The sequence below is a fragment of the Calonectris borealis genome, chromosome 3 (assembly GCF_964195595.1).
Source record: "Calonectris borealis chromosome 3, bCalBor7.hap1.2, whole genome shotgun sequence".
NCBI classification, from domain to species: Eukaryota; Metazoa; Chordata; class Aves; order Procellariiformes; family Procellariidae; genus Calonectris; species Calonectris borealis.
In genome coordinates this window covers 36,000,702-36,024,447 of record NC_134314.1, presented here as the reverse complement: position 1 = coordinate 36,024,447, position 23,746 = coordinate 36,000,702, and the positions used below count along the sequence as shown (strand labels likewise).

Sequence of the window (23,746 nt, the reverse complement as noted above, 5' to 3'; positions counted from 1 at the left end):
TCGTACATGAAAGAGAAAGAAGAGTGTTGTGTGTACATTGCTGTGATGATATCTGTGTTTGTAAATATGTATCTATGTGCATAATCATACATACATGAAAAAGATTTTTCAATTATTTAATGCTTCCTAATATACCACAGTACACACTTCAATGGAGAGAGTTGGGCTGAACATGGAGGTATTAGACTGAACACTGTGATATATTCCATTTCAGGTTTCATTTGTGCAGTACAGTGATGAGGCAAAATCTGAATTTAAACTGAATACATTTGATGACAAGGCCCAGGCCCTGGGAGCCCTTCAAAATATTCAGTACAGAGGAGGAAACACAAGGACAGGTAATTTTGAGTAGTAATTATATTTCTTTAAGATAAAATGTTTTCAGAAACTGCCTCATTATCCTAATATTGCATGGCTGAAGAATTAGGTATTTATGTTCTTCTGTTTTAGTTGTGTGGCCATTGCCCTTTCAAAGTAAAGTGAGGGATTTCTTCTCTTGTGGATAATATGGCTGATTCCTTGTTCATTGTGCACTTTGCAGGCAAAGCCCTAACATTTATCAAAGAAAAGGTTTTGACTTGGGAGAGTGGCATGAGGCGAGGTGTTCCCAAGGTACTTGTTGTTGTCACAGATGGTCGGTCTCAGGATGAGGTGAGGAAAGCAGCAACGATCATACAGCACTCTGGTAAGCGATTCACAGTACCTAGCTGTTTCATTTCCTTATGTGTTAAGCAATGCAATTATAAGTGGTGCTTCAATTATCTGGGAATCCTTTACTCATCATTTATCGACTCAGGAACATATTCTGAGTGTTTGGGAAAAACTCAAAACTATTTAAAGAATTTAGACTCTCTGGGCCAGACTTACTTTTTCTTTCTCTAGCCTTCTCTCTGGGGAAGGATGTGGCTTCCCAAGGCTCTCAAGTAATTTCTCATGCATATCATTTCATAGACACGACTTTTGTTACTTCTTTCTCTCCTTGCTGTGTGGACCCCAGGGATCATTGTGAAGTGTACTCCATTCTAATGCTTTTGATGTAATGGGCCTTTTGAGCTTTATGTTTCACTCGGTATAAACCAGTGGATCTCCAGTTAAAGTAATTGCTCTTGCTGGAGCTGGGTCTGAACTGACTCCTTCATTGAGCTGAGAAGTGTGCACTTCCTCTTCAGATTTGCTGAATGTGGCTTATGTGAGTCTAATAATCTATTCCTGTCCCTGCACCCAGCAGTTTTGCATTTCAGTGCATGAACCACCTGGAGTCCTGTTCCCTGAGTAAGGAGATGTTGTACTTCCTTATGGAAATCACTAAACCAGAAGCGGTCATCTTCTCTGCCTCTGTGATCTGAAGGAACCAGCTCTGTCTAGATGGTTTCTAAAGATATTTGGCTAACCTATTCATAAAAATATCTACAGTCTCCCTGAATAATCTGCTTCAGTGCTTAACTATCCTAATAGTTGGAAAGCTTTGCCTCACATTTCACCTAAGTGTTTCTTCAGGCTAATGAAACTATTGTCGTCTTTTCATTTCCCTAGTTAACCAGGAAAGCAATTGATCACTGTCCACTGTAATGGGCCTTCATATTTGAAGCCTGTTGTCATTTCCTCTTTCTGTCTTCTCTTTTCTAGACTAAACAAACCCATTTCCTTCAACCTCCTGTTGATCATGTTTTCTAAACCTCTTACCATTTTTGCTCTCCTCTCTACTTGCTTTGGTTTCTTTGCATCTTAAATGTTGTGCTCAAAGCTGGACAGAGTATTTCAGCCAAAGTTTAACCAGAATCGGCTACCGATTATCTCCCATTTCTTTTTGACAAATTAAAAATGTAAATAAAGATAGCTTTATCATTTGCAATAAATGTGAATTCTGCTTTCAGCCTCCAATCAGCATTCCCGATGTCTGTGCAGTTTCTTGTCAATGAAATTTTGTGGGAGATTTTTTTTCTATATAGTTCTGAATTGTGCAGTGACTTTTTTTTCTTCCTTGTTTTCTGGCATGGCAAAGAGAGGTCAAGTTATCACATGGAGGCTTAGGTGGGAGAAGAAAAATGAAGAAATGAGTCAGAGACAGAATTCTGTAAAGGCTAGAAGATAGCAGGAAACAAAAACTTGACATAGGAGGCAAGGAGATGCTAATTTAAGAATTTGAAGAGGAAAATCACCCTCACAAGGAAGATTATGCCTTTACACCTAGTGATATGATTAAATTCTAGGGTCTGGGTTCTTCTCATTTGACTTAAGCCATCTAACAACTAAATGTCTAGTTTAAGGTCATCATATAGGGTCCTTTTATGGCTAGTGAAGAGAACAACAGATAGGCACCCACAGACCATGGCTTCTTCTATCTTGAAGTTAACATCTTAGGGAGGTGAGTTGAATTGTATTCTGAATCTGCCCATGTCTGTCTGTTGATTAGCTAGTCAACTAGCTTAGACTTGTTGCTAACTTAGAAAGTAAAAATTGGTGAGATGAATACCACCGTAAGAAAGTGAAAGGGAAACTGAGAAGCATGAAATGCAGGCGATGGCAACAGACAGAGAACTGGATAACTAATACTGTGCACAGAGATTTTGGACACAGAACAGATTTAAGATACTATAGAGTTGAGAGGATTGTACATTTTGTATGAAAGAGTGAGGGGAATATGTAGCCAAGGCTGTGTGAGATTGGATAATGCCTGACAAAAATCAATGAAGGAACGAAGAGGAAGTTTTGAAAGGCAGATGCAAAAATCAGTTTAATCCCGCCTAAGCTTTGATAGGGTGAAAGGATGTCCAGAATGTATGCTCATAGTGAAGGCCAGATAAAAGACTAGGTAGAGCCTGAGAAATCAATGATAGAGATGGTTTGTGAAATATTGACCTGAAAAATGGTAATGTATGTTTACTACATTTCATGTAACAAGTGTTGCTTTTACAGGCTTCAGTGTCTTTGTGGTTGGTGTGGCTGATGTAGATTACAATGAGCTAGCCAAGATTGCCAGCAAGCCCAGTGAGCGTCATGTATTTATTGTTGATGACTTTGATGCCTTTGAAAAGATTCAAGATAACCTTGTCACCTTTGTGTGTGAGACAGCTACCTCAAGTGAGTAGAAGACATTGTTTTCCCTTTTCCCAAATTAACACATTTGTTTATATACTACAGTTGCCGTCCCATTTAAGGTACATCAAAAGAAATATTTGTATATAAAAGTTAGGTTTCATAATAACTGGACATAGTTTAAGGGAGCAAGTTACTTTTTAAAAATTTTGTAGTAGGTATTACGTTTTATGTAATCTTGTCTCACATTTCAAAAGTACTGGTATAACAAAAAGAGAGTAACAGTCAGTGAGAACTACTGCTCTTTAAGAGGAAGTAGAACGATGCCTGATGTGAACTGGGGGACACAACAGGTCTCTTATTTATCACTGGTCTAGGGGTTCTAAAGAGGTGCAGCTGTAGTGTATGATGCTGTTCTAAAATTATCTAAGTAAAGTTCAGATGTTTACTCAAGTGAAATCCTTCTATGGCAAAAATGAGGAATTCTCAGGCCTGTCATGTGCAACTGGGTAATCCCTAAATGCCTCATCCGCTGGCTCCTGAGGAGCCATGTAAATCTGCAGTTTTTCCTTGTGAATCTGACAGCTATTATGCAGCCTGACTCATGCCTTAAATATTAATGGAAAGACTGTGTCATTGTGCTCCTTTCTTCTTATGAATTAGACTCTTAAAATATTTGGGGGGTTAATTTATTATTCCATACAATTTGTCACATTACTACTAAAAGTAATGAGTAAAGATTTTAACAGTACATCTATGACAGAGCAGGACACAGTATGACAAATGTAACAGAAGTTGGCTGATAATTAATAATGGCACAGACTTTTTGGTAATAAAACTTTCTGAAGTATATACATGTACATATCCTGTTAGGTTTTATAGTTTTGAATTATATGTTGTTTCATGTCTTTTAGCTTGTCCTCTTATTTACTTGGAGGGATACACTTCACCTGGTAAGTAACTGTCTAATATTTTGGATAGATTCATTCGTGTCTTTTACACTCTATAGTGTTTTTATTTTTTATTTTCTCTCCGGATTTAAAGGTTTCAAGATGCTGGAATCATATAATCTAACAGAGAAGCATTTTGCTTCTGTACAAGGCATATCACTGGAATCAGGCTCTTTCCCAAGCTATGTAGCATATAGACTCCACAAAAATGCCTTTGTCAGCCAGCCAATACGGTAAGTAAACCTGAAAGACTCATATTTAGGGCAAGCAGGTGAGGAAGGATTAATAGATTTTATAGATGATAGCATTAGTATCTTATGGAAGATGCATTTATTTGGTGTTCTTTTTACTCCAAGAAATATACTCCAAAGAACATCTATCATTGTTCTCATTAAATGCTAATCTATTTCTTCTGTTGCGATCTGTTCACTATTAATTCAGTTGCTTATTTTTCTTTTTTGGACGTTACGCTTCTTAACCATTCGAGTTGCATGTAATCCACAGTTTGTTCTTAGGTAGTTGAACAACAGCCTCCTTAGTACAACAAGCTCCATGTTGCCAGAGGGAAATGGTTTCAATATGGAGAGATAAGCACCATTTTTTGCAGGGGCATCATTCCTACTGCAGTAGGCAGCACATTGACACCATTGACTTAGGGTAGTTTCTCCTCTACTTAAGTTGCTGTATTTGGCAAATGAAGTGGAGTTTTCAAGGGCCTGTGGTCTTAGAGCTTGGTTATGGAGGGGTAATATATGGTCATTCTTTCCAACATTTATTCACAAAAAAAAAAACCCAAACCTGACTTAGTTAGCAGTTAGTTTTACTAACAGGAGAACAGTACCTCTCTCTTTTTCTTTTTACATTTGTTCCTCTCCCATCTATTTAAGTAAGTTTCAAAAAAGTCTTTCTGAGTCAGAGGAGATGCCTAAATATAGCCCGTTATTCCTATTAAATTTAAGGAAATTTAATTTTCTTTTCATACAAGCCTTTGAAATCTTCTGCAGTCCTGTCAGATTGGGTAAAGATCAGATCACAGGCACAGGAGCTGAGGTGTATGAAGAGATAATTTCTTTTTGCCAGCCTTTTCAGCTCACAATTTTAAAAGTGGAGGACTTGAGGACTTTTTGAGTTCATTGACGTGCCATTATAGCTATGGGGCTGATAGGTGTCTGACAGCCTGGATTTTTATGACCTAGGAAAGTACAGATAATCCCAGTTTTACAACTCTCTTACATTAAGATAAACCTTGCATTTAGCAGGATAAGATGATAAAAAGACAATAAAAAGACAGACTTCCTACTTATTTCATTTTTTTTAGAATGTTGTGATACAGCCTGTTGCTTGCTGTAAGAGGTGGAGTAGACTTGCCAGAGTATTGTGGGCGCTTATTTTTCATGAGAAGACAGAAAATAAAACTCACTTTAGACTGAGACAGCAAAGCAATAAAATCATCCTGATCCTGGTGGCATAGTTGTTTCCATATCTGAGATAACTTGGTATCTGGGTTATAAATAGTGTTGCTATATCTACTTTAATATTTTCCTTCTTGCACTGTGCTGTGTGGTGTTGTTGACTTGGTGATATGGCTATTACTGCAGAGTGTCCATAATTGTATGGGTACATAAGCTTTGCCTAAAATACAGAGCAGCTCCCCTCTTCATTTTAAGGTTTCTATGTTTATGTTCATGAGGCCAAATCCCCTTCTCAGTTCCATTATAACGGTTAAGGAGAAACAGAAGCTACCTCCTTTCTTACAGTTCCCTTCCTGCGTTCCTTCCCTTCCCCTTCAGAAAATGCAGGAGGCCGTTTAATACATGATTTTACTTACTTTTGGCTTTCTGCTTTTTTAATGTCTAACAGTCTGAACATCACAGATCTAAACCTCAACCACTGGTGAATGAGGTGGAGCACAAATACATCACCAATTGCAGAGAATACTTTAAATATCTCCTTCATTGTATCTGTGCCTAAAGAGCAGAAATAGTTAAGTGCTGTTTTCTGTTGCCTGTCTAAAACAGGCCAATGAGAAAAGAATAAAGCTATGGACCTTTTTTCTGTACTTATCATCAAGGAATTTAAAATATGTGTAGTTTATACAGAATCTTGCCGCAAGAATACATCTCCAAGAGTTCTTGGTCATATTCTGGCTTCCTTCATAACCATGGTGCCTGGACCAGTTGAAGACAGGCTGTGAGTTCATCTTAACAAATCACATAGTGTTTTTTATCAAAAAGTTCCTTCTTATTTGAGAGAGTAGTTAAAATGCTCAGTTACATTAAACACTGTGGTTTCTCTGTTACTCTCATGTCTTTTCTTTGAAAAAGAGCAAATTATGAAGATCTTATTTTCCTCATGTGTTTCCATGTGAAAAAATGTCTTCATATTGTCTTAACAGGGAGATTCATCCAGAGGGATTGCCACAGGCGTACACTATCATTCTGTTATTCCGTCTTCTGCCTGAATCCCCCAATGAGCCTTTTGCAATTTGGCAGATTACAGACAGAGATTACAAACCACAAGTTGGAGTTGTGCTTGATCGTAAGGATGATTATGCTTATTGCACAGAGAATTTGTATGTTATGTTACATTGCATGCATTCTTCTCAAATATTTCCAAACCCAAAGCATTCCTACATGGTAAAAGGATTATATATTTTTCATTTTAAGAGATTTTTTTTTTTGCTTTGTACATAAATTATTTTTTTCAGCTAAGAATAATTCAACTAAGCTACATTTCAACTTTGGTATTACTTCTAAAACCAAAGGAAAATACATCTATGTACTTATGGGTCAGTAAGACCATCTATAATCTGTGTGTACCTAATTGAGTGGTATACTACATTTTATCTATAAGTGTATCTTAGGATAGTGGTTTCAGTAGTACATATGAAATGAAATGTATTATTTTTATTTATTGCAGCTGCCAGCAAAGTGCTGTCATTCTTTAACAAGGATATAAGGGGAGAGATTCAAACTGTAACTTTTGATAATGATGAAGTAAAGAAAATCTTTTATGGAAGCTTCCATAAGGTAAAGGATTGAAATTATGGATGTTGCTTTCTGAAGTGCTGTTCTTTGAAACAAAAGACAAGCAAGCAGAAGTCACTGTCATTATATCCGGTCTTTGTATAGTGCTGTAAATTGACATAGGGACTTACAGATCATGTAAAACAAGATCTCTGAAGATATAGCTCTTCTTTGGACCAATGTAAGAGATTTGTCAAGAATTTGTCAAGATTGTGTAAGTGGAGGGATATATCTGAACAAGACATCATAGCCTGATTCCTGGCATGTGAAAGAGGAAGAATAAGAGGTAAACTGGAAAAAAAAAGGAAAGGAAGTTGTGGTGAGAAAAGATTGGGGAGGAGTGTAATCATTTGAAATTATTCAGAGAAGAGGAAAATATAGCCACAGAAAGTAAGTAGCTATTGACTTGTAGATAAAGGCATGGAACCAATTTTGGGAGGTGAATAGCATATTGAATAAGATTCATATGTTTAACAAACATAATACATGTATATGTATATATTTTGTATGTATGAATTGGTATTTTTTTGGCTTAAATTCACTGGGCCTAAAATATTGCAAAGTAACGTTAACTGAGGAAGCAACAATAATGAGAGAGAGCCCATAAAAGATCATATAATCTATTTGCAATTTAGAATGAAACTCACATTTTTCGAATTGTCAAAATGGCTAGTGAAATCCTTACATGTTACTGCATCTGCCTTCAATTGTGATAGTTTTGTGCTTGCTTTTCTAATTTTGTGCTCCAAATTATGAAAACTTGACCTGCCAGGCTTCCTTACCTCTAGTCATCAGGAAGTGTTTGACTCAGGCTACATATATATCTAAACCACAATTTAAAAAATATTTTCTGACTGTGTTAAGTATATATGTTTAGGGCAAGAAAGTAAGTTGCAATTGCAACATTTTTGGTCAACTGAAATGCACATTCTCATGTTTTCGTTTATCTCCCTTCTGTTTAGTTTAGTTTTCTTCTGATGATTAAATATGGCTGGAGTATAACATTTGTTTTCTTTATGATACCCTTTCCTGCATGACTAGTCACTACCAGCATTTCTTTGAGGATACTGATAAGAGATTGCCTTTGTCAACTTGCTGATACTGGAGGCCACATTGTTAACCTAGCTCTGCGAGGCTGAAAGCAGGGAAAGAGAGCTGGTGCCGGCATTATAATGTTTCGTGACTTCATCTGTTTAAAACATGGATGACTACGAAAATGACACAGTACTATAAAAGCTATTGGTCAGAATTTGACAGAGGATCATTTCCCAAACTGCTTCTATGTTATATCCAATTATTCTTGTTTTATAATTCATTTAATGGCTAATTATTTTTGCATATATCAAGAAATGTTTATGTCGTTGACTTTGTAACTGATACTTATGAGTAAGCTTGGATCACACCTGCATTAGGCAGCCTCTATTTTGTCCTTTGCATTTGGCTTTTTGCCTTTCTTTTTTTTGATAGCTTAGTAGGACAACTGTATTTTAAGGAAATGTATTGATCTACTGGAGTGAGAAAAACTGTCAGTGAAGGCTAGGATAGATATTGTTTTGGTGTAAAAGTTGAGTCATCCTATCACCTAGAAGTACTATTGAGACACAGAACAGCATGTAGCATGCCTCATTTTAGATATCAGTGTTGGAGTTGAAACTTCCCTTCAGGTCAGTGGTGTGAAGCTTTCTACATGCTGCACTGCTAGCAGTCTGTTTTAAGTATCTGCTGCTAATTTCATTGATGTTCAGAGTCATATTTTTCCTTGCAGTTCCTCTAAATGTGATAGAGCTGAGCAGAATTATCTGACAGCACTTAGAGTGAAGCTCTGCTCATTTGTCAAAGCAAACGGGGAACAACCTGCAATCCCAGCAATACTAGCAGTTATGCATAACTGTTTATTACATGTGCTGGTGAAAAACAATTATAGGGGAAATAAAAATCCAGAATTTTATATTATTTTAATAGTTAAATACACTCATATGTGTGAACAGAAAGCAATCCTAAGATGCCAAACGAAGTACAGGAGTAACAGCTATTTGCAAAATACCTTAAAGCTCTGGAACTATGAATTCTGCTTATGAGACTATTTCTTAAGCAAAAATGTATCAGTTATTTAGTGCAATGTATCATTCCCCTTCTTTTTTTCCCAGAAAGGAATAAAAAGTTCAGATTTTCATAGTATTTAAAGTAACTGGAGTAGCCTTGATTTAAAGAGCTGTATTTGGGATTTTTCACCATGTAACTGAGCTGACTCCTCTGGATTCTCTCCAGGATGATTACTGAGATTGCTGTATGAGTCAGGTTAATGATAGCATCATGGGATGCTCATGTGCTGGGAAAGCCTTATGTATCAGCCATGTTGATTAGCTCCTAATAAAGGATAGCAGTAGTTTCAGCTGGATGAAGGAAGGAAAGTAAGATTAACACATTTCAAAAGGTAACTTTGCAATTTATCCTACCATCCAGTTTCAAAGAAATTACAAATCTTTAGAATGCAAGAAGATGTTTTCCAAAATATCAAACATTTTTGTGGTTTTCATTCGATGACTTACTGGCTCATTCAGTGAAGCACAGTTAACTACACCTAACTGTGCAGGGAAATTTACTTTGGCATACTTGAACACTTCGCGTAGCATAGCTATGGTGAAAGCTGTTGAATCTGGCAAGTCCCATAGGAAAAATCCTGACTGCCTAAGACAGTCATTAAATTTATAACTGAGTGTTATGGAGAGACAGACAATTCTACTTTCTTATTCTTACCATGCTAGACTTCCTTTTAGATTGCAGTTTTGCAGTAGTTAGCCACAGGAAATTTGATAATGAGTGTATGTCTTTCTGCTGATGTACATGTGGGATAATAGTTTGCTTAGCTTATTGATGTGGTTCATTTAGCAGTAGATCAGAACACCATCAAACTTTATCTTAGAAAGGGTCCAGAGAGAAAGATTAAAGTATGTTTTCTTTCTTAGAACCTCAGTGCCTTTGGGCACTGGAAGTAGTCAGAAGTGATGCTTTATGTTGGTGTGTTAGAAATTGAAGAGAATATTTCTGTTGAAAACAAAGTGTAGCAGGATTGAATACAGAGATGTTTTATTTACTATAAACACTAGATGCATACTTTTATTAGATTTATCCTTGGGCGTGAGATTCAGGCTGGAATACAGAGCTAGCATTAAATCAGCAGTGAATTGAGTTAATGACTTGGGGGAGCCCTGCTTATTTTTGACTGCTGGGGTCACTTCTTCTTTGGATAGATAGACAATGCTCAGCAGTCATTGCTGTTTGAACATTTTCAGATTGATGACCCCATTCAGCATTCTGATGTAAATTCACCTCTCCTAAGTTTTGTGTGCAAATGAAAATGCAGTAATATGTATTCGCTATGCAGATGTCATTAGCTTTATTTAGTTTGTTACAAATACTTAACATTCCAGTAGAAGGACTTGCATATTACGTACCTTTCAGAATTAGTAAATTACATCTGCAATGAGTTTAAACTGTTTGATGCATTAGTTAACCTGTAAAATTTAGTCATATAATCAAATGACTGAGTATATGACATATAAATGATAATGAATTTAAAGTTTTGGCATGGTGCTTATTTTATTTTGTGGAAAGTTTGGTATGTAATACCAAAATATACTTTGGACACACTTAGTTATCTTTCCACTAATTTTTTATTTGGTCAATGAACAATATTGGGAATGTTAATTAAAAAACCACTTGTATACACAGCACTGAGAATTAAACTGTGATACCAACTGAATTCCAGATGACAAAAAAAGAGGGCAGTTTCAATAGTCTTAATTCCAATTATATAAAGCATAAACACATAATATTTAAAGAGTTTTAGATAAGCTATGCTGATGCCTTGGAGACAACTCCACATGGGAAAATATTTAATATGGAAAAAAAGAACAAATTCTCGGGAGATTGTTCAGGCACTTGTTGACTCAGGACATTTAAGGGAATCTCTATTTCAACTTTTTGCCAATTTTTTTAAGCAGTCATCAAATAGCAATATGTTTCTGAAGGGTTATGTACTGTAATAACAGAAGCTTTAAAACATAAATACATTCTTCAAGGATTCTTTACTGCTGATCTTACTGTGTTGATATTTTAACACTTACATAGATGTTATAATGTTGTATATAAAATATATGCAGTATGTAAGGTATATAAAGCAACTGAAACCTTTCTGTTGCCTTAAGATGTTCTCCCATCAACTACATATTAGATGTACTAAAATGTCAGACCCTTGCTTCTTTCTTGGAGATTCCTGAATGTCTTCTGTTTTCATAGATATGTAGGAAATTCACTTGCATAACATTCACCATACGTACCATAAATTTTTGGAATGGTAACCTTTGCTTCAATTTTGTTTGTTCTTCTGTTTAAGGTTTACTGTGTTTTCCCCAAACACTTCATTCTCTTCTCCTGGTAAACTTGCTCTCCCTTTGTTACAGTCATTCTTTTCTCCCTCCTAAGTTTCCCTTATTTCCAATAATTAATCTCTTCCTCTTCTTCCCTGTTTCCTCTTATTTTGGCATATGTTTTTGTGGCCAAATTTATCTCATGGAAACTTCTCTCTTGCATCTTCCATTATTTTGTCTTTTTCTGGGCAGGCTTCTCTGCTCACTTCCTGTATCTCAATGCAACTAATGCCTGTGGTTGAGTCATCTGTGGAAACTGAACCCTGGATCTTTGGATCTGAAACAATCTACTCTCTGAACTACAGACAGAGTTTATTAGCCAGTGGGCAGTCACAGACTCATAAACCTCTTGTGTGGTCCCAGCCATCAGAAGAGGACAAGAAGAGCTTATATTCACTTCCTCTCAAAAATTCTTTTTATTTTTTACGTTTATGCCATCTTAAAGCAATTTTCAGGCAAACTTTTTAAAATAGATCATTGTAGTTCAACTATTATATTAAATAGTACTTCTTAGCTGTGCTTGTGTATTCATCTGATTGACCTTCAATACATTTTAAAGAGGTTACTAATATCATAGACTTTCCTTGAGTTTGAATTTTTCCACCAGTTGAAAGTAAAGCAGGATTACTAGCAAGAATATTTAAAACAGTATTACCTAAACAGTGAAATACTGTTAAAGTATTAAAGTAAATATGCCTATGTGCCTTTTCTAAATATTATGTGAAACTTCTTTTTCAGGTCCATATTGTTGTAACTTCATCAAATGTTAAGATTTACATTGACTGCAGTGAAATACTGGAAAAACCAATTAAGGAGGCTGGGAACATCACAACTGATGGCTATGAAATACTTGGGAAACTTCTTAAGGGTGACCGGAGATCAGCAACAGTAAGCAATAAACATTAATCCATTCATTAATACAAGCCCTTGAAATTTTCTGAGGATCAAGATTAGAGATTAAGGATTGCTAAGAAACCAGTATTGCACCAAAGCTTTCATGTGTCTGTACTGCAAGACCCAATGTATTTAACGGAGAAGTTAGGTCTTGATAGCTTCTCATTCTAGAATTGCAAGAACAAAAATCTAATAGCTGAAAGTTACAGTCAGGTAAATTCAAACAAGAGCAGAAATGTTTTTCTTTTAATAGGGAGAGCAGTTAGTCATTGGAATCATTTACTGTGGATTCTCTGTCATTGGAAACCTTTAGATGAAGGTTGTTTTGTTTTTCTAAAAGACAAACTCTAATGAACAGGTTTTAATTCTAGCAAGTCCTATGGTCTGGCTTTTACTGAGTGATCAGAGCAATCCCCACTGGCTTTGTGATCTATAAACCTATAATGAGAAAGTGGCTACTGCTATGAAGGGCACACCAATTATCTTGATGGATTAACTATACTGAATGTGTAATCACTGCTATTACCTGGGCTTTGGGCACACCAATTATCTTGATGGATTAACTATACTGAATGTGTAATCACTGCTATTACCTGGGCTTTATATTAGAAGATATGTCTGCAATCTGACCCATGTGTGCAAACCCTAACTGAAGAAGATTCTTGGTGCTCACCGCCAAATGTTTGGTTGTGCATCAAACTACAGGATTGTAGCTCTTGGGGGTGAAAAAAAAGAGGAAACTGCTTTTATCATACAGTCTACCTAAGGTCCCCACTTCTGCCTTTCTGCAGAACTTTTCCCTGCTAATGTCAGTGGAAAGTTCCATACATAAATCTGAATTAATATATGACCCAATGACTACAGTCCTTAGAGCTGGTCCAAACATTTTTCAGCCAGATTTCATGTTGAAGTGCACAGGCACTCAGCCAATGTAGTTCATTGGTAGTATTCATTAAGTATTGCAAAATATTTCTTGAGTCACTTTATTTCTTGAGTCACATATCTTGAGTTACCTTTTGCTCCAGAATAAGAGCAAGCATCAGTGCTTGAAGTTCTTGTAGCCTTACGTAGGCTTGGTTTTAAATTTTTTATTATTTTTAAATCATTTTTCTGTCAGTGTCAAAAAAAGAAGTGAAAGTCTGAATTATGTTAACTACATTAGAAATAAATTGTTTGAGGACTCATTTTTAATGATAATGCCACTAGATTTCATAAAAAACTTCTCTAGTATTTTTCAAGAGTCGTCCTTTCTTTTACAGTTAGAAATCCAGAATTTTGACATTGTATGCAGTCCAGTTTGGACTAGCAGAGACAGATGCTGTGATCTTCCTTCTATGGTAAGTATAAATGAACCAGAAGCTATTCAGAAAATCGTTATTAATAGCAAATTTAACAATATCAATATTGGCCTGGTATTATACCTTGTACTGACAACACATCTAAATCATGGTTGTCAGAGCAGCCAGTGAACAACACTACATTTCAAAGTTTTGTGTTTGAAGGAGAAAGATCGTAATGTGCCAGAGTTGAATCCCTTAGGAATGGTGGAAATGTCAGTTATATTTTGTATTTTGGTGATATTTAAGATCCTAGGTATTGTGAATGGAATAACTATATTATTTTTTTATTTAATCTGTTCTTAGATTGGCATTCAAAAAGTAACTAGTTTATTCTTTGTCAGTGCAAGCTGATTGTCTAATGGACATAAATACTAGAACAACAGAAATTGCATATGAATTTGATTTTGCCTGTGCCTTTGTTGTTAGTGTCTTGTATAGCTTGCAGAGAAAATTTGCTAAAAATATGAAAGGTCCTGTGGAAACATTTGGAAACCACTGTTTAGCTGTGGGTTTTACTTGTACTTAAGAACAGGATAATAGAGAATCTTGCTGTTATTGTTGTAGAAAAGTATACTGTCACCAAGTACTTTTCTTTAAAAGGACAGTAATAGTTGTGATTGAATTTTCAGAGAGATGAAGCAAAATGCCCAGCTCTTCCAAATGCTTGTACTTGTACTCAAGACAGCGTGGGACCTCCAGGACCCCCTGGACCAGCTGTAAGGAACTATTCGCAATAGACAGGTTTTCTGATTTTTAAATTTGTGAAAGTAGTTCTGTGTTCATTGTGGTTTTGTGAAACAAAGGTCAGTCAGAGAGATAGTTTCTATCAATACGTCCATAACATCATGGTAGTCTGTTCCCCTTTCTTCTTAGTTTAAAACACAATTGGGCAGCTCCTACCACCTTTACTTGTTTAAATAATAATCCTTTTCCCATATTTCCAATGTGTTCACTATGAATAGCTCCTCATTGTTTGATAGGTTGAAAGAATCTGGCCCAATCTCAGCCATCTTTCACTTCATGTACAAGATATTTTTAATGGACTGTGCAAATATTTTTCCTAAATACAGAGTCAGGATTTCACTCCAAGGAAAGATTCTTTACTCTATCAGGGAAATAAATTAGTTACTCTCTTTTTTTTTTCTGTGGAGAGATAGTAATCTATGGAATGGATATGCTTCTACCAATTGCTTCGAATATAAGAGACTTATACTCAGCCCAGTAGTCCTTCTGCTTTGAAGGTATCAAAAATGCTGCATGAGGAATCTGGAGCCCAGTTCAGTTCTCTGGTAGTCTACTGGAGAGGTATCCAGAGATTTTGATGAATATAAATTGAAGAAGTTTATATCTGCAGAGACAAAAATGACAATAATTTTTCATGGGCTGAATTGGCAAGGCTGAAGCTGATGTGGTTTACCTGAGTTTCTGAGGCAACTTTTATTCTAGTACTCTTTTTAGCATTGTGATCTATACACTTCAAAACTTTGGGCTTTCACATGAGAGTTTGATAAAGAGGATTCATAACGCACACCAGTATGATGTACCCTTGCTTTCCCTGGATGAAATACATTTTATTTCCAAATATTCAATTTAGGGTGGTCCAGGCGCTAAAGGTCCCAGAGGTGAAAGGGGTTTGACTGGATCATCTGTAAGTATCTTTCTAGAATGCATCTATAATGTTGCGACGTACTTACCTGCATGAAAATTTGTATGCTTAGTTCTATGCTGAGCTAAGAATGGAGATTAAAAATTTAATTGGAAATATGCCTATATGTTATTTATGTGCAGCCTACCTATTTGAGACTATATATACACAGCCTATGTATATATGTAGCCTCAAAGGCATTGACTGCACATCAGGAAACTGCCGTACATGCATCAGGGTGTTAATACACACTCTGCAGTATTCTTGTCCTTTCTTCTGTACAGAGGAGACAGCTATGCTTCTAATTAACACTGCAAGAAGTCATGTATTGGCCTGAGACTGCCAACGTGAATCAGAGAATGGCTTATGAAAGGATATGCCACTTGGATAACTGTTTCCACAGTTGTTCTGAAGTATTAAATGTGTCTCCAGGCTTCTGACTTACCCTAAGTGTCTAAACCAAAGGATTTTGCAGTTACAGATCTAAGAAAGGGTTGTCATTTACAATCTTGTTTTAATTTTCTGCTTTAAGGGGCCACCTGGTCCTCGTGGCGAGACAGGTCCTCCTGGCCCTCAAGGTCCCCCAGGTCCACAGGGCCCCAACGGGCTGTCAATCCCAGGAGAACCGGTAAGTGGTTGTTCTGAGTGTGCGTGGCACTGTGTGTGGAGTCAGAGCTGTCCATGGGGGTGGTGGTCTTGGGACGAGGGTGGCAGCTTTGCCCTAACATTCATTTTTCCCTGCAACACAGTAGTATTATGAAACAAGTCTCTTTCTGAAAAAAGTCTCTTACAGTACAACAGCACTTTCTATCCTGAATGTTACGTGTGCTTATGGGACAGAGTCTAAGCATTGTCGTGTACATTGTGCTACTCTGTTTCTTCTCTTATAGCTTTTCTGTAGAGTTGCTAGGCCTTCGAGTGTGAGGACTCAAAACTATCAAACTGTGATGCAGGAAAATTAAGCATGCGATATTACTCTGAAGCCTTTCTCACAGATTTACATGTCCAACTTCTATTTTCTGAGCTTAAATCAGTACCTGAAAGTTCAGAGAGGCAATGGGTGCCTAGATCTAGGCATACAAAATAGCCCTTCATTCCTAGGGTGCTTTCTTGGCAACAGCATGCATATTTTAGCAAGAGGCTACTTCTGATTTCATGTACATGCCTTCAAAGCCAGAGTAACTCTGTTAACACTGATGAAGTTTCACCAGATTCAGGTTTTTAGAGCAGATAGCATAAGTAACCCTTCGTCTACCTTCTGAATGTATTAAGACTGCTTTTGCCTATTTTAGTAAGTAATTACCCTAAAAGCAGGAATATAATTTTGATGTTTAGGAATAGCTTGAATTTTAATATAATCAGGAGCTTTTTGTATAAAGTATTTGATTAAAATATAAAGTTTATGAAAACAAATAATAGAATTGGTGTCTCATTGCACACTGTCTCATTTTGCATTTGAAACCAGGTTAGCTTCTCAGTCTGTAATGTAATTTGGGAAATGGAAAACAAAATGTGCTTTAAGATTAGGTACACCTTCTGTTTTGTAAGGACAAAATAGAAAGATTTTGTTAACCAGTGTAGATGCTTTTCAGGTTTTTGTTATATACTGGGAGACGTCCTAGAGGTGCCAAACAGCAAGAAAGGCCAAACACATTCCTTTTACATGTGGAATACAATAAATACTTTTATTTGTCACATTCAGTTTTAAAACTTTTGAAAAATGAAAACACCAACAAAACCAACATAATTCTTGGAACTTCTCATTAGTTAACAATGTTAGAGTGTGACTTTTGAGTCATGTAATTTCATTTTTCATATCAATTGCAATTCACATTGGCAGGCTATGTTTACAAATTGTTTGATTATTTGTGTGTCATCAACAGTTATTAATGTTGGATTATCACACAAGCCACTGTGGAAAATAAATATTGTATTGTCAAATTTAGCCCATGTGGGTTTAGACTGTGCATTTATACTACAGTGCTGTAGTATATGTGGAATGCAAGCAAGTTGTGAAAGGCAATACATTGCTTCTTTATATGCTCCTACACCGAGTGTCCTGGAAGTGTGTAATGCCTTTTAGACCATGGATTAGAGAAAAACAGTGATACTTTAAAAAGTCTGAGCTTTTACCTTTCTTGAGTGTAGACAGCTCCATTCACCAGTTGAGAAAGATAAGGGAGGTTGGGAGAAAGCATGTAACCCTTCCCTGGTTTCCTGCTTGTCTGCTTGCCTATGTTTTTAATATAATGTCAACTGGTCATCCTGTGTTTGCAAATGTTTGTAAGATGTTCAGTATTGCTTCAGTTAAGAGGTGCATGTATGTTGGTTTATTCCATAATCATAGAATCATAGAATCACTTAGGTTGGAAAAGACCTTTAAGATCATTGAGTCCAACCGTAAATAATAATACATAGTTGGCTTATGGATTCCTTAATGTAGGTATCTGCAGGAATTATTTCATGTCCATTTACACAAATTAGTTATTTTGCTGACCTATTCTGTAATTCATAATCTCTAACAATGATTTATGAAAATTATAGGGTCGTCAGGGGATGAAAGGTGATGCTGGCCAGCCTGGACTACCAGGGCGATCGGTAAGTTGATACTTAGAGAAGATAATGTCATTTTACACTATTCCTGATGCAGGTTGGCTGCTGGACAGCTGTCTTTGACATCACTAGGAGTCATGGGCTCTTTTCATACCTTCCTAAGCAATAGTTTTGGAAACATAATCATCTTACACTTAGGAATTTGAAATGTAGGAAATAGTAGACCATTCAAAACAGCAAGAGTGAAAGAACAGCTGTAGCAAGTCAAGCCAAATGTCCATCTGGATAGTTGTGAATGCACAGGGACAGACCATTGGATTAGGAAAAGTACACTGATAAGGAAAGTACACCAGGAAAGTCCCTCAACTTCTGACCACCATAACATGTCTTCCTAAAATAGGGGTTGCAGAAGCTTTGCTGAACCCTTCTTCAGCAATGTTGTATAATTGCTTTCTACTTTTGGAAGTCAGATGGCCTTGGGACATTAACTGTATGCTTTCTGAAAGAAGAAAGTATTAAATTTCACTTACTTGCAGATTTCTCTGTTGTAAACTAGGATTAGGTTTTGAGGAGAAAAAATAAGGATTTTTTGGATAATCAGCCAGATTTGAATAATCTAAGATCATTGATCTGCACATGTGGTGACATAACTAATATTCTTTGGTTACTATATTGTCCTTGATTTTACTGGGGATATGAAGACTGTATGGGAGATGCTTGTATTTAGTTTCATATATCAGATAAGGTCAGTCATGAACCAAGGGCCTTGTATTCTTTACCTGTTTTATTAGTCCTTATAACCCCGAGTAATATACATTTGGGGAGTAGTAATGTCCTATAGAAAGCAATGATACATTTTATTGTATGGTGAGATTAGATGTAAAAGGGGGAGGAACATAACATGATACAAGGCTGTTCAATATCCAATTCCTACAACAGTGGTACTGATCCTACAGAGTGTTAAAGGATTAGCTGACATCTGTAAGTCATGCTTGTAAAGGCAATAAACCAGATATATCTGTTTTATGGGAACAGTACTGAAAATTATTTTTGAAGTTGAATTATGGGCTGGTAAGGAAATGGAAGTAAAAAGTAAAGTTAGGGTGAAGATTCTTGTATCATGTAGATGAAATAAATGGTTTCTCCTAAAGTTCTGTTTTATTTCTGTAAATGCCAAAAAGCAACATCGAAGACAGTTAGATATTTAAATGTGTGCATAAATACTGGGATGATTAGCATAGCAGTGGTGTTTGTTCTGTCATGGATACAGTTTATAATTCCTTTTCCCTCTAGGGAACCCCAGGTTTACCTGGTCCACCTGGCCCAATGGGACCTCCAGGCGAAAGGGTAAGGTTTCCTCAGTTTATGTTGTGAAAAGACCGAGTAATGTGGTTTTTTTCCCCCTTCTTTATCATATCTTTATGTTTTCAAATGCTTTTTCAAAAGGAGTCCTTTTACCAATATCCAACCTAGAGAGGTATAAGTGGAAGGACTGGAAAAATCTGGGGGTGAAAACCTCCCCAGATAGCCATAGGGTTGCCAGATATTTCTGTAAAAATTGCACTGGTCATTCTCCTGACGAGGTTCTCGGACGCCTGCACTCATAGAGCAGAATGTCCACTGAGCAGGGCTCTGCCGAGGTACTCAGCCCTGCTGTCTTCCACACACTGTTGCTGCTGCAGAGGATCCGTTTGAAAGTCTGCTTGTCTCAATGTCTGGGAGGTGTCATATCTGTAAAGAATCTGTCTGTGCCATTCTTACTGTGAAGGTCAAGTTTGCTCCTTAACCTTTGACTATCTGGAGCTGAGAACTTTTCTTTGGGTGGGGGATTCTGCAATGTCTTTATAATGAAGGGCACGCACACAGGTATTTCATTGTGGAGTTGTTGCAATCCCTTTCCTCTAATTTGGGGTCAACTAAGCAAATCTCTGTTGTCTTCACAGTGACATATTACCTTTGAGATGACTGAAGCAATGACTTACCTTTACAGTCAAAATTAATAGCTGATATATGCATTTATAGTTATCCTTTAGTGGGAGTTGATAGCTGGAAATGAAAACAGATCGCCATGTGATAGGCAGTTGCCAAAAAACATACCATGGGATTGGTGGGTCATTAGCGGGCCATGGACTGTCAATGTTAATTTGTGAATGCTATGTTAGATTGTTGAAATGGGATTTCTCAGCATCTCTTCTTGCAGAGGAAGTATCTGAGAGGGAGGTTTTTCTTCATTTAAGTAGAAACCTCAGATTTTCCAGATAATCTGTGAGTGGGAGAACAGCAAAAAGGGAGTTCTTGCTCCTCTGGGGTAGAACAACAACTCCTTTTCTTAAAAATGTTGAGAGAGACTCATTCTATCTTCAGTTAATTAACAGCAGCTGAACATCTTCTAAATTGGCTGAAGCTCATTGTTCCATAGCCTTCTCCAGCATTGATGGTAATAGCTATTTCTATAACTTACATTATGGATAGGCTTTGAAAGACACGTTAGTAGTAATCAAGAGTATTGCAATTACATAATCTTAAAGGCCATTTTAATCAGGCTACAATCTTAAGTTAATCTCTAATCATGCTTTTATTTTTGAATAGGGTTTCACAGGAAAAGATGGTCCCACAGGTCCCAGAGGCCCACCAGGACCAGCGGTAAATATAATTTTGTCTTTGATATATTCTGAAATAAGAAACCTGAGCCAAGAGAGAGCCACACTGACATTTTCAGTTTCTGTCAAATATGAAATGGATCCTCTGTTTAATATCCTAAATGGATCTGAGAAACTCTCAGTAAAAGGTGAGCAGACAACTGCATAAAGCATGTATTTACAAACATTCATAAGAGTGGTTTTGAAACTGATTTCTGCCAGTGTAAATAAGGGAAGAACCAGTTTACCTGGTTCTTTAGGCATGATCTTTAAATGCATAGCTAGGTCTACTGAAACCAATCAGCTTATTACTTGTAGTCTGGTCAAAACAAATGCTGTTAATACAAGTTTTCCCTGACAAGAGTATTTAAGGATTAGTTTTTGCTTAAAAAGCTACTTCACTGTGTTTTGTGGAACCATGCTAGAAAAGGTGCTGGTTGTTAGAGAAAAACATATCATGCTGGATCAGACAGCCTGAGATAGGCAAGTTGCTGCAGCTCCGTTACCAGGTCCAACCAGCCAGTAGCGAGGCGGAAGATGTATTCCCGGAAGGCACACATACTCAGAGCACACATTTACACATTTATACAGACAGGAGTTGCTAGGGCGGGGTATAATTTGGGCTGCCCCCGCTCCCCCACGATTGTCTTTCTTGTGCTCCTTTGTGGGTGTGCAGATGAGCTTTTATCACATAACCTAACACTGGTCTTTTATTTGTTCATGTTTATCTAGTATCACTAGAATGACTTTTATGGACTTCTTGTGTGGACTTTTTCATGGATCACAGACTTGCTAGATGAAGTTAGAAGGCCAAACTGTCTTGTATTCCTTTAGGAATCTGTTGTTAAGAGTGATACCAAAAACACATAGACACGCTCTGCATCTTTAGATTCAGAAATGCCTGTTAAACTGTGGTGTTATGTAAAAGGACACATTCTGATGAAGAAACAACCTGTTTTTTCTGGAGGAAAGTTTTCAAGCCTGATATGTACCTAACAGAAACGAAACCTGATAGGAGCCATTTTCAGTATTGCTCAATACAATAACACATTTCTTATTAGCACTTAGGCCATTGTGGATTTCCACAATTCACTTTACGTGTCTTTTGCTGTAGGGTGCCCCAGGAGTTCCAGGAGTTGCTGGCCCAAGTGGAAAACCAGGGAAGCCAGGAGATCGTGGGACACCAGTAAGATAATGATACACTTACAGTATCAAATTTAAAATTACAGTCTGTTGATGAATATGAGACTTCTCCTTGCTTTAAATACTTGTCTTGCACTTATGACAGTGGTTGATACAGTGGAACTGACCTAAGACCGCAAGCCTTTTTTTCAAACCATTTTATTTTTACAGTATGTCATTTTGCTGAGTTTAATAGTTGGGGCTGGAAATTGTGGTCTCTGGTTTCCACTAAAAAGATCGTAGGCTATTATATGCCAAGACATATATTCCTACACTGTATAAGCATGAAGAATTGGGTCAGCAAAATGGCTGGAAAGTCTTTATATTTGTGTATGTGTGTGTGTAGTAAAAAAGTGGTACGCTGCTGAAGATGGACAATCTTTGATAATATTACATAATCACTTCTGTTTTGCAAGCATTACATGCTTTTTAAAATGTGATTTCAAAATTATTTGGGGGTGGTTCTGTGGGTTCTATTCAAACCTTTAAAGTTAAAGTGCATAAATAGGGACAAAGAACAGGAGGTGCTGCCTTCCACCAACACTTTCAGGAGAAATTTGAATTGATTCATGTATAGGATCTCTGAGAAATTATGTTTGAGTCAGGAGTGGAGACAGTAATTGAAATGGGAAGTCATTCATTACTTGTACCTTAATGTCTGGCAATCAGCCAGAATTTTCGATCCTGCTTCAATGTCACTGTATATGCAACAGCTGGATAATTTGGAAGAATATATAGTAGGCTGGACAGCTTGATGGTTATGAAGTGGAAGTTCCCAAGAGCACCTGGAAGCTGGGTCATTTTCTCATACACATGTTGAATTCAGTCTGCATTTGCCAGCCTATAAATCCTATTTCTCCTTGCAGTAGAGGACATTGAGTGTCTTAGGAAATCGCTGAAGGTTTCCTGCCTTTAGACATACATTGCTAATGTGATATTCCTGCCAGGTCAGATGCTCGATAGACATAGCCGGGGCACAAGGTGCTGTGGTTTGTTCACAAGTGAGCTTCAAACTACCAGGTGAATCTGAGTTTTCCTTCACCTGGGACACTGGAGAGCTGACCCAGTTCAGCAGCAAAAATCTTCTGCAGGTAAATAATGTGCATAGAAGGAAATTTGGCTACAAGCCCAGTTTCAATGCTTTTGCAAAGCAAAGCAGTCAACTCCTGTCCAAGCACCACGTGTAAGTTCTCCTACACCCTAATCTTAAGAATTTATTTCAGTTAGAAATATATTGTTTTTTCCAGTTATTGCATTTTCTTGTAATGGGACAGTGTGCATCATATTTACCATTTCTTATGTTTCTAGAACAGATCCCAGCAGGAATTCTGGCTTGCACCTTGCACAGATGTTTTATCAGACTCCTGGTGAACAGAACTTCAACATTTTCCTTTGTGTCCAGTATTAGAATTGCCAAAGGTGCAGCCTAATGGCCAAATGCAACTTGCAGTGTCATGAATCATAGTTCAGGCCTGCCTGAATTTGTCACTTCCTGTCCTGGAGAAAGATAATGAGGCTTCACATTGCCTCTGGTAAATACAAGGAGTAAATAATTTTCAACCAGATCCTGCCATTTTTTATTCTACCTGAACAACCTGTATTGCTGGTACTATGCAGCACAAGTAAGGTGAAAGACCCCTACAAAGCAAGGAACATTACACCCCAGGCAAAGATACACAGTTACAAGCAAATTATGAGGAGCCTTGGTGTTGTGAGGACATTCCCAGTGAATGCAGTCTATTGGAACTCTTTCCTGATGTGTTAAATACCACTAATGTGCTAAGCTGAGGCAGACCACACCACGAATGTAGCTGTAAACATTTCTCTACCTCAATGTGTACTTATACTGGAACAACTTGATACTTGAAGCGTTGACTGCATTTTCATGGAAATAGGAAATTTGACTTTATAATATGCTTATAAGTACTTCCAAGAGAAACTTAGGTGTTTTTCCAGTGTAGTAACAATATGACCAAAAAAGGAACAGTAAGAACACCAATGAGTCAGTAATCTATTGAGAATTGAGCACTGGCTATCCTAGAGGAGAATAA

General features: G+C 37.1%; 1 protein-coding gene across 1 annotated transcript in view; it reads left to right on the top strand.

Moving 5' to 3' along the window:
• The window catches only part of COL12A1 (collagen type XII alpha 1 chain), a 99,514-nt gene that overhangs the window by 64,307 nt on the left and 11,461 nt on the right, over nt 1-23,746 (top strand). The window contains exons 44-59 of the mRNA XM_075145329.1: nt 215-338; nt 542-685; nt 2,917-3,081; nt 3,951-3,989; nt 4,081-4,219; nt 6,382-6,524; nt 6,906-7,015; nt 12,181-12,330; nt 13,596-13,673; nt 14,306-14,392; nt 15,271-15,324; nt 15,854-15,949; nt 17,866-17,919; nt 19,168-19,221; nt 20,464-20,517; nt 21,628-21,699. Coding sequence (XP_075001430.1) covers nt 215-338; nt 542-685; nt 2,917-3,081; nt 3,951-3,989; nt 4,081-4,219; nt 6,382-6,524; nt 6,906-7,015; nt 12,181-12,330; nt 13,596-13,673; nt 14,306-14,392; nt 15,271-15,324; nt 15,854-15,949; nt 17,866-17,919; nt 19,168-19,221; nt 20,464-20,517; nt 21,628-21,699 — 1,563 coding nt within the window. The remainder of the gene's footprint in view (nt 1-214; nt 339-541; nt 686-2,916; nt 3,082-3,950; nt 3,990-4,080; nt 4,220-6,381; nt 6,525-6,905; nt 7,016-12,180; nt 12,331-13,595; nt 13,674-14,305; nt 14,393-15,270; nt 15,325-15,853; nt 15,950-17,865; nt 17,920-19,167; nt 19,222-20,463; nt 20,518-21,627; nt 21,700-23,746) is intronic.